The sequence below is a fragment of the Diadema antillarum genome, unplaced genomic scaffold (genome assembly GCF_040938485.1).
Source record: "Diadema antillarum isolate AM-2024a unplaced genomic scaffold, OU_Dant_1.0 seq00000149_RagTag, whole genome shotgun sequence".
Classification (NCBI taxonomy): domain Eukaryota; kingdom Metazoa; phylum Echinodermata; class Echinoidea; order Diadematoida; family Diadematidae; genus Diadema; species Diadema antillarum.
The window spans coordinates 662,131-674,190 of NW_027271222.1; the positions used below are offsets into that span (position 1 = coordinate 662,131).

Here is a 12,060-nt window from a genome sequence, read left to right on the forward strand (position 1 = left end):
AATCACAAATAAGACACAGAAGGGAGAGCTTGACATTGGTGAGATCCTTCCTACTGACACAGGATCATGGATAACTGCATGAGCAGTAGATGACAAGTGCAATTAATGCTCATTAGACACAGGTGATGAAGGTGCTGCATGACAAGAAGCAAATGTTTTGCACTCTCTCCTGATCAGGCCTGCATAACACAAACGATGCACCGAAAGTCAAACACTCATGGGGTGATTGCATCTTCTGCTATGGGTCCCAAACCTTGGAGCTACCTCCCCAATACTCTTTGCCAAATTTACATTAAAAAAAACAAAAACCGTACATATTCAACCTTTACATATCATCCATGCTTTACTTGTACAGTGTATTTCTAATCGTTGCTCAATTGTTCCTTTGTTCCTGTGTATCATGTCATTACTTGTATCACAGCGCCAGGAGTGTCAAAAGGTTGACCTGTGCACTATACAAGTACCGGTAGCCACCACTGTCATTACAATGCATTCCTATTATAACGAACACAGTTATGACGAAATTCTGGTCACAACAATGACAACGTAAATTCAGGCCCTAACATTATTGGCTCTGTTTTTTTTTTTTTTGTTTTTTTTTTTTTACAGTTTATTTATTTGGCTATTACAAAATATTGATATTACTAAAGAAAACTGCTGATCCCGAGGACTTTGGTACAAGTATAACAGGAGTTGACTGTACAGTATTACACTTACGATGGAGTGTGGGGCTCAGGTTATAGTCATCAACAAGTAGGGCCTGCTCTAAAACATTTGCTAAAATATGTAGATGTTGTTGCGTGAAGAGTTGAACATGCTCTAAAAACTGAACTAATGGTGATGATGGTATTGGGTCTATTACAATTATTTTCTCAGAATTTCTGTTTGTGCATTTTCAGAAATTAAGAGTGTCTTGAGAGTGTGTGGGTGTGCATGTGTGTGTCTGTGTGTGTGTATGTGTGTATGGTTCTTGTGTATGGTTCTTTTGGCTGAATATCTAGGTTATGCAGGAAACATATACATTTGGAAGGGTATCTTATACCAAAAATAAGACTCTATAACTAAAAATAAATGCTGAGAGGTTTAAACAATATAGCATAACACTTTTGTGTACAGAGGTTTCTGAGAATTCAGTTTTACTTTCAGTGAAATGCTGGTATGCTTGAACACACTTTACTGTTCAGTTTATTTGAAATTGTAATTTTCCATATACTCATTCACTGTCTGACAATAATATTTGTCAATTTGCACACACATACACACATACACACACACACACACACACACACACACACACACAAAATAACAGATATATGTAATTCCATCGGAATGAGAAATGAACCAAGCACAAAATTCTGATCTGACTTTCGCTTCAGTTTCCTTGAGTTGAGGAGGAACATGTGACAGTGTAAAAACATTATGCTGCCTTCTCCTATAGTAACTTAACTGAGAAAAATAGTCGACCTTGCTTAAGTCGACCTTGCATAAGTTGAATAATCACCCAAGTTGAAGGTCTTTTCAAGTCCTCTTCTCTTTACATTTGATTTTAATCCCTCATAAAGTCGAATTTTCTCGAAGTCAAATCTATTTCTTCAGTCCAAATACATTCAACTAACGCAAGGTTGACTGTACGGCCATCATGTGATGGGAAGTACAGCATCATCACTCTTGCCTGTATACACCACACTACTCACAAGATATCACGATATCATAATCATGTTGCACTGATTATCATTCAAGATAATATGATACAGTGCACTCCCGTTACAACGAACACGGTTATAACGAAATTTTGTTTCAACGAAGTAAAACTTCTGGTCCCAAAATAATCACCATTCAAGTCTATGGTACAAAATTCGCTTATAACGAACAAGGTTATAGGAAAATTTTTCTTTAAAAAAAGTCTTTTCCGAGCACCACTAACAAAGAGAAACAAAAGAAATGTGCTCCGTTATAACGAAATGCGGATCACTTTCAAAAATACGTAGCAGAACAAGCATTTGTAGCGCCTCTGCATAGGCAAAAGCTTCACATCACTGTGTGTTCGCTCCGTGTGTCACGCACAGTTTCTGAGGGGAACTTGCATTATTGTAATACAATAATCTGAAATTAAGTAAGGTTCGTTTTATTGTTCCAAAGGTTCTTTATTACAAAACACACAGATTCTGATACACCTAAATGTCCGTTAGTTCTGAAATGAAATAGGGTTTGCTCTGATGAACATTTTGGCGTTATTCCAAAGTTTCGTTATCAATAAGGTTCATTAATCTGACAATGAAATATGATTCTTATTACGACAGTTCGTTAGTCCGAAAATGATATGAATTCCAAACATTCGTTAATCGGAACATTGAAAAAATAGTTTCGTTAATCCAAAAGTGAAAAAGGTGAGTCTACTTACAAGGCAAGTGCTGTAATGTGTCTCGCCCACAAATGTAAAACACCTTTTTTTTTTCATTTTGTTCACAAATGGACCTATGGATCAAAAGTTAGGAGTCATAATTAAATGCACAGTACATTGGGCCCTAAAAGTTCATTGACCCCTGCCTGTGACCTTTGACCTTGTGGTGACCATGAACTCCCCGAGGGACATCTACCACCCAAGTTTAGTCACAAATGGACTTATGGATCAAAAGTTATGACCCATAATCAAAACGTGCCCTAAAAACGTAACGTTGGGCCCTAAAAGTTCATTAACCCCGGTCTGTGACCTTTGACCTTGTGGTGACCATTAACTCTCCGAGGTACATCTACCATTCAAGTTTGGTCACAAATACACTTACGGATCAAAAGTTATGGTCCATAATCGAAACGCGCCCTAAAAACTTAACATTGGGCTCTAAAACTTCATTGACCCCTGCCTGTGACCTTTGACCTTGTGGTGACCATCAACTCCCCAAGGGACATCTGCCACCCAAGTTTAGTTACAAACGGACTTATGGATCAAAAGTTATGACCCATAATCGAAACGCGCCCTAAAAACTTAACATTGGGCCCTAAAAGTTCATTGACCCCTGCCTGTGACCTTTGACCTTGTGGTGACCATCAACTCCCCAAGGTACATCTACCATCCAAGTTTGGTCACAAATACACTTACGGATCAGAAGTTATGGCCCATAATCGAAATGCGCCCTAAAAACTTAACATTGGGCCCTAAAAGTTCATTGACCCCTGCCTGTGACCTTTAACCATGAGGTGACCTTCATACTTAGTAAAAGGTAAAACTTTGTATGACCACTCTTCCCTCCAAGTTTGATTCAAATTGAAGCTCAGAGTTCAGAGTTATTCAAGTTTTTATAGCGTTGGACGATGGACGGACGGACGGATGGCGGACGGATGGACGACGGTTGGACAGACAAACGCCGCAGGCGATCCCTTAGTCTCCCCTCACCTCCGGTGGGCTGGACAACAAAACTGAGGAATTGCAAACCTTATAATCGTCTTAAGATAACCAAACCTTTGAAATAACTAACGTTTCTCATTTCTTTTTTAACAAACCTTCTTCGGAATAACAAACCTTATTTCATTTTCGGATTAAAAAACCTTCGGACCAACGAACCTTCAGAATAGTGAACCTTTCTCATCTTTTGATTTACAAACCTTCGGAATGACAAACGTCATTTCATTTTCCGGTCAATGAACTTTCAGAAAACGAACAACATATTTGTATCTAAATTATGAACTTTCGCAATAACAAATCTTCGGAAGAGCAAAGCTTCAAATGAAACCTTCCGAATCCTGGGAATGGCGAAACTTCGGAATAAGGAGCCTTCGGAGTAACGAAGTTTAGTAAGAAACGAACCTTTGGAAGAGCGAACTGTAACCGAATCCCAAACCGTCATTTTCTACACATGTGTGACAATAACAAACAACTTTATGTTCTCTTTTAAAATTAAATGTAATATTCAAATAATTAAAAAGGTACCATCCCATATCACATAGCTTTCCAGTGTATGATGAGTATTCAACAAATGGAATAATTATGATACATGCGTGGTTTCCTTGTTTTCGTTATATATTGTACTTGTTCGGTTATAACGAAATTTCGTTATAACGAAAGAAAGCTGCTGGTCCCGAGCATTTCGTTATAGCGGGAGTGCACTGTATAATATCATGACAGGAGGACAGTCCGTAGATTATGTGTACTGATTTGACCAGAATATCACTTCCATGCCATTACTTTACAACTAGCATCTCTTTCAAGTCTATGAGGAGCAATTGTTCATTAGCAGGGATGGGGGGTGGGGGAGGGGGGGCAATTCTCAGAGTCCTCTTGTGATGTTGCTGCGGATCTGCCGATAGTGAGTCAGCTCATCCTCTGACACAGAAGGAACAAGTCGACACAGAGCTGAGTGAAAGTCCTCCTCCTCTACCACTACACTGGTCTGGTCTGTGGTATTACCTACAAAGAAAACAAGGCAGAGATAGCAGAGTGCACTTCAGCACATTACTTACTTACTGACGGTTATCTACTGCCCTCCAATAACCCTATTCATAAGGCAGGGCTCAACATTAGCAGTGGCCAGGGGCCACTAAAAATTGATGTCAGGCCACGAAATTTAAAAAAGGATTACCTTTTGATGGCTCAATGGTGCAACTAAAATTCAAAATGGATTGTTATGTATCCTCTTTATACTATGGGTCAATATATTTGTTTTGCCGGCCACCAAGATAAAATTTCAAGATTCAAATCTTGAATGGGAAACCAGAGGAAAAAAAAGGTGTAGAGCCCGGCATAAGGTAAACATTGCACTGCATGACTCTGTCAAACAAGAAAACAAAATACACCTTTAGATTGGTTGCAGATTTTCTGTGAAAAAGACCTCTTTCATACCTCGTCTCATTTTCCGGGACAAATCACTGTTATGATTGACTGGTTGTTGAACAGCATTGTCATGGTGCTAATGTGGAGATGTAATTTCAATACATAAAAAAAGGATGGAGTTTTATCATCTTTAAATGGTTTAGGCACATTTCTACCACCCCGGGCTGAAAGTCAACTTTGACAGTTAGAAAACACTCTGATTCGTCAAGTGAATGGTACATTGGTTAATATCTAGTATGTATTAAAGTTTCTTATAGTAACCAAATGTTGAGATTGTTTGTGCCTGAAGTTAGCGATGTAATTATCCTGTCATACCAATTAGGTAAATGCCGTCAGAGTATTATTTGGCAAATGCAAAATATTTTTACCCCCAAAATAAAGTGAATTTGATACTTTGTAGTGATACACTGCTACAGATCATTGAACTGGTACAGCGCTCAACATTAGCTGGGGCTCGGTGGTCTGCAGCTGCTAAAAATTGATGTTGGGCCACCAAATTTCCAAAAGGACTATAGGTTGCATCTTTCAGTGGCCCTATCAGGCACGTAACGTTCAAAGCGGATTGTTATGTTTCCGTTTATATTAGGCAAATACATTTCTTTTCAGACACTTAAAAATAAAAACACTGCAGAAGCCACAAATTTTGACTGATGTTTCAGTCAAAGACCTTTACCAAATTCATTGCTATTTTTTGTATATTGGCAACTTGTATGTCTTCTTAATTTCTTACTCTATTTCTTTATTTTCAGTCTCACTTTGATAAAGTCTTTGACAGAAATGTCAGTCCAAATTTTTGGCTCCTGTGTTGCCTTTATTTGACTCTTTCTTCGATATCTATTTAGTACATACCGATGCAAAACTTTCAAATTTTGTTTCATGTTTATAAATATATACACAGTACAAATTACCACCACACAGCCTTGCTGTGCCTACTGCCCAGTGTTGATGACTCATTGGCACGTGCTTTCTCTAGTTACTCCACAGGTCCACTAAATTACATTTCTAATTCAATCACACAATACACTGTGAGAGTTCTGATCCGCAAGTCTTTGAACTCACCTGCCTCAAGTGCTGCAATTCTTCTCTTGATGGCACCTAGCATGGCATCAGAGCACAGAGCATAGAAGTCAGCTCCAGTGAGGTTCATTGGGCACCTCTCGGCCACATCGTGAAGGTCAAGGGTTGGGGAAAGATTGAACCTTGAGAGAAAATTCGACAAAGGAGAAGGACAGTGACCTTTGATTCAACTTTCTATGACGTCATGTACTTCATACACCGAAAGGGATTCAAATTACATATAATGGGATGTGCTAATTGCTTCCTCTCATCTTTTTCGACAAGGAAAGAAAGAAACCGTACAAATGCACAAACTCAATAATCTTTAGAGGACACACATGGAAAACACCTCACTTAATGGTCAAATTACAGACAGAGAATTGTCAATTTCATTCATCACAACATATAACGAGAAGGGCTTCACCGTCATACGTCAATCGAATTACTCACTTCCTGGTAAGAGCATGGAGTATTCTTGACTGAGAAGATTTATCCTCACTCACGCCAAGGAAGAGCAGCTTATCAAATCTAGGAGAGAGATATAGAAAAATACATGCAATCATTAGTTGATCTGAACACTGGCTCTATCAGCAGTAACAGTGATGATAATGACAATGATGAAAATGAGAAAATCATACACTTTGCATAATAGTCGTCAGTGTTTAAACACTAATGTAGATAAAATTCTGCGACATTGAAGGAACTACCATTTGAAAGCAGTGTGCAGTCAACTGAAATGCATCTGCTATATCACACAGTCATATACTGCACATATGTGCCTTATATTTCACAAAGCGGGACTTTTGAGACAATTTACAAAGGAGTGGTTGAATTTGTGATCAAGAACCCCATTAATGGAATGACAAAGAAGTATTGTCCATTTTGAAGACAGAATTTACTGATTTTCCACCTTGAGCAATTTATATGACTAATTAGTATTGCAGGATGTAATATTTTTGTGCGTTAGTAACCCAAACGTTGATGGCTCACAAAATTTGTGAAAACAAAAATAGTGCAAGACAGAACTGGTATACAGTATTCTGCCATAACTACATAGCCCTTCAGGTAAATGTAGACAAAGTTCATTGAACTTGACTACTGGCTTCCAGGACTGACCTTTTACACTCTCTGTACAATGGAAATGTCTCCCTTACTTTATTCTATCCATTCTATTTGATAATATTTCCAGAAGAAGACAAAATGTCTAAATCATTAAAATTTGCTAATTTTTACTAGGAAAATCCATGCAAAAACATGAGGCCTCTGCCATTCTTTGGGACAGGGCAGAGCCATGAATATCATCACACCCATAGTATACTCATAGACAAAGAATATGGGAGTAATGTAATATAAATGTCTCTTTACCTGCCAGGCCTCAGCAAGGCTGGATCAAGAAGGTCTGGTCTATTGGTGGCTCCGATTACGAAGACATCGGCAGACTTGTGCAGACCGTCCAATTCGGCTAACAGTTGTGATACCACCCTGTTGTATTACATGCAAAGAAATAAGTTTGGTTTATACAAATATACAGAACTTGCAGCTTGAGTCTCTCTCTCAGCATAAGTGTGTTACTTTTCTCTCTGTAACCTTAGACCATTGACTTTTTATCAAGTATCTTCATATCTGATTACTGGTAGGTTACTTTTGTCATTTCATTCATCTTTACCAAGTGAAACACAACTGCACAAGACACATTACTAAATGACTTCCTTAGTTATGTGTGATATAACAGGTGACAGAGAGATGAAAGTTCACATAACTTTCATCTTAACCCATAGCCGACTAACTGATTTTTCTATAACACATATATTCCATAGACACCTCCCTGCGTATACTTGGGACTAGTCTTCAATGGGTTAATGCTTTGTGTCTTATAAAAAAAGATAGATAAAAAAAAATCTGCTTCCGAGAATTTTGGGGCGAACTCAGTAGATAGAAAAGGCAATAAAAAATAGGCATTAACATGTTTCTCATGACCTCTGATCTACTGCATGAGATAAGACACTACAAACAGTAAGTGTTGGTGCTTTCTAGAAGCGATTGTACCTGGACAGTGAACAGAAATACTACCAAGAACTGATGCAATTTTTTTTTCTTTTGGTCTATTAAAATGACAACTGACTTTGTGAATCATGTATTACATTCACTTCATAATCACAATGCAATGTTCAGGGGAAGAAAAACTGTTTTCTCCACATGTTGCCTAGAAACTCGTCTAATCTCTCTTTAATATGCAATGTGAAAGTGCCCTCAATAAAACAACGTTGATGCAAAATCCTGAGCTTTGAGGCAGTTTTAGCTGAATTATTATGCATACTTTGTTCATCACTAATGCTGATTTGTTCGTTGCCTCCTATGTAAAGATGTCACCATTGTTAATGGAACTTTGGATTGCTTGCACTAAGTATGGCAGACATTCTCACACACAATCTTATCTTTATCTGCAGTATTTAGATTCACATCACCAGATTTTTCAGTTTTACACCAAAGTATATCTCAACCTTGGTCCAACTGGATAAATCATTGATTTGCAAAGATTATGGTTTACAAATGTTGAATTGCACAGCTTGAAACATTAACATCAATACAAAAACCTTCCACACCCTTACCTGTCCATCACGCCCCCAGAGTCTCCACTCCGCCCTCTATTGGGTGCCAGCGAATCAAGCTCGTCAAAGAATATTACACAAGGTGCTGCGCTGCGGGCTCTAACAAACACTAAAAACAGAGGAGACATACAACAATGAAGCATCATCCAATGAACACGCTACATGAATGGTGAACACTTTCAGTGTATATAAATTAGCAAGGTAGTAGCTGAGTTTACACACATAAACAATTATGACCCGCCACAACAAAAGGATCCTAAAGTCGCTGACGGCCGAGCCGAGAAAATGGAGTTTGAAGTCACATCATCTAAATTGGTCATAAAACAATCAGATTTCTGTTTTTGGCATAATTTTGTAGTCTAATGTTTTGTCCATCATCTGCTAAAATTTCGAAGCTAAATGATCAAATGAAAGGCAAGAAATTAGCGTTTTTCTGGGCCATGATTTTCCGACTTTCAATGTAAGAGAAACGTGTCCGAACATTTGGATTAAGCGCCGCAGCTAGACTCCGCCCCTAGCAACGAGGGAGTGATATTATTGGTCAGTGCGTGGCATCCTGCTTACCAATTGGTTGTGCATAGACCGCTGGCGCTAAGCTTGACTGGACATGGCAGGGTCGCTAGGAGCATGCCTTCTATTGTCAAGCGGTGAAACTGCCTCGCCTCCCCATGACCATGATAGTATCGGAAGGACAACTTTGAAGGCGTTTTTCTCGAAACTCTGACATCCTCAACTACTTGACATGCGCTGATAAGATCATTGATATCTCTGCAACCAAGTACTTTTATGACTTGTGCTATATATATGAAATTAAAGTAGAAGAGTACGGGAATAATATCATGCCATTTTCAGAAAATTGTCCTCCCCCGATTTTCGGATCCTTTTGTTGTAGCGGGTCACAATTTTGTTGATACCACTCCCATGCTCAAATAATCTGTACTGGTGAAATATTCCTTTTTTTTTTTGTTTTACAAGTAGCTCCTATAGCCTGACTGCACCAAACATCAAACACATTTATGCCCTACATTTACTCTTTATGTGCCATGTTCGCATGTCTGACTCAGTCGTGCCAAGTTCACATTATATTCTGCTCAAATGCCCAAACCCGCCCAAGCTGATTGATAAATCACCAAATGCCACAGTGCAATAAAAGTGTTTCTCGCAATTCCATTCCTGCCACATGCAGCTCGTATTATATGTGGTGATTGGCTATCAAGCGGTGTTCCCTACTGGATTTGCGAGTGAAATTTACGTTTTGGTCACTGTTCAGTGAGCAAAAGTCACGCATCTTTAATAATGTAGATACTGGTCATTTGAAAGACAAACAATCATCGATTTGTCATACAATTTACATCGAAGCAAAGCTTGACTTTTTCTCTACAACTTTGTGCATTACATTTCCAGAGTAACAAAAATCTATTACAGTTACATAGATTTGAAAAAACAGAATGCTCTCCAAAAGCATGACACCTTTGCCGTCTTGGAATAATATGGCCCACGGGGGGTTTACACCTTGGCACATAAAGAGTTAAATCTGTTCCTTGAGGGAATTTAATGTGCTACATACTGACTACGATATGGAAATTATCAGGTCTTAATGAGGGGTTAACTGCATCAAATAGAGAACCGACTTCATTATTCACACTCCAGATTTACAGGGTATTACACTTGTAGACATTTCTAGAAACTGCACCACTGGAATCATCCAATCAACAATTTCCTCCAATGCCAACTGTTGCTATTGATATATTGCCTATTTAGAAAATCCTTTTCAGTATAAATTGTGGTGGTTCAGTGAAAATTATTATTAAACTAGATATATCGCTACGGCGACTGCTATGCCTCCGCCATAATGCATGGTTCTCCTAATAGGTCTATAGTACAATGTCTTGACAATGTGTGATGACAGTTTCACACAATTGGCAAAATATTATTAGAATGACGGGTTTGACACAAATGTGCTGAATATTCACTTTCCTAGAACTAGGTTCAATTGGATGAATGATTAAAATGTCAGAGTGCAGGTATTTGGGGGAAGTGATGATTTTTACTTGACTTTTGACCCTTTTATAAGTTTATGCACTGAGTAATTTTCATGGTATTGAGAAAAAGTATAATTTCAGTATCAAATGGGAAAATAGCATTATCTAAACCTGGCCTTTGACCTTTGACCTCACAGTTCCAAAGAGAATCACTGTTAGGTTGAACATGCATAAATATGTAAGTTTCATGATGATACCTTGAGTTACTTTTGAGATATGGAGGAAAAAGTGCAATTCAGCACTTTCACTTGACCTTTGACCTTTGACCTTTTGGCAAGAAACTTCCCACAGAATATATATCGGGTAATACATGTATACAGCAAGTTTTTAAAAAAAAAACCATCAGGCATTGCATAAATATAAGGAAAGTAGTGATATTTTGAGGAGTTGACCTTGACCTTTGACCCCTGACCTTTGAACCATGACCCCCAACTTCCCTAGATAATCACTGCCCATTGGAACAAGCATATATCCCAAGTTCCATGAAGATACCTTGAACCATTTACGAGATATGGAGAAAAACATGAATTTTCAACCTTTTTTTCACAAAATAACCTGTGACCTTTGACCTTTGACCCGTGACCCTAAAATCCAATATACCCTCATACAAAGTTTGATGTAAAACCACCACACGATTCTTGAGATATCGACAAAAACAAAACGGGACAGACGGACGGACGGATGGACGGACGTACGTACGGACGACCCGAAAACATAATGCCTCCGGCCACTTCTTTGGCGGAGGCATAAAAAGATATAACACCAGTTTTAGGGATCTGAAGCATTATGCAACTATATAGTATCAAGTCAACTTTATTTCTTGTGTATTAAAACATCTTTTGTATCTGCCAATCTTCCTGCATCTCTCCTTCACCAAATTCGTGCAACAGGATTATGACATCATTAACTTCAGGCACAAGCAATCTCAAAATTTGGTAACTAAAGGAAGCTTATACATGCAGATAATCCCCAATATTCAAGAATGTTTAGTGCATGCCATATTAGTGTAATATATTATTATCATCTTACCCTCACGAACATTTTCCTCACTCTGGCCGACATACATGTTTATCAGTTCTGGTCCTTTAACACTGAAATGGAAACATATGACTTGTTACTGAGAGACCCTTGTCAGCTGCTAAAAAGGCAGAACACAAGCAGAAACAATTTTTGTACTGATCATATCCAAGCCATTGTCATTGTTCATTTTTTTTTAAAGTCACATATCTCGGAGTCGTGCATGTCTTATTGCTGGCATCCCAGTAAATGCTCCGCCAAACATAATAACTAACTTTCTATGCCTCAGCACTACGCGTAGAATGGTATGTGGGAATACACTGAGCCAATTGCCAAAGTGTATTTCGCAAAGGATCACAGGTTTGCCAGTGACATTACCTTTGATCTTTTCCAGACACAATTGTGTGACACAAATAAATATGAAAAGGTATTTGGAACGGAGCTTTGTTATGCTTTCATCAATAATTCTCTTCAATTTTCTTTTGTCAATCATGTGTCAAAGTTTCTGTCG

The 12,060-nt window shown here is 38.3% G+C and overlaps 1 protein-coding gene across 1 annotated transcript in view; it reads right to left on the bottom strand.

The window, feature by feature from the left end:
- Positions 1-1,230: 1,230 nt before the first annotated feature.
- The window catches only part of LOC139727740 (peroxisomal ATPase PEX6-like), a 30,014-nt gene continuing 19,184 nt past the window's right edge, over positions 1,231-12,060 (bottom strand). Inside the window, exons 12-17 of the mRNA XM_071638719.1 lie at positions 11,562-11,623; positions 8,491-8,599; positions 7,247-7,363; positions 6,332-6,409; positions 5,885-6,024; positions 1,231-4,402 (exon numbers count right to left, since the gene is read on the bottom strand). Of these exons, the coding sequence (XP_071494820.1) occupies positions 4,263-4,402; positions 5,885-6,024; positions 6,332-6,409; positions 7,247-7,363; positions 8,491-8,599; positions 11,562-11,623 (646 nt within the window). The 3' untranslated portion in view covers positions 1,231-4,262. The remainder of the gene's footprint in view (positions 4,403-5,884; positions 6,025-6,331; positions 6,410-7,246; positions 7,364-8,490; positions 8,600-11,561; positions 11,624-12,060) is intronic.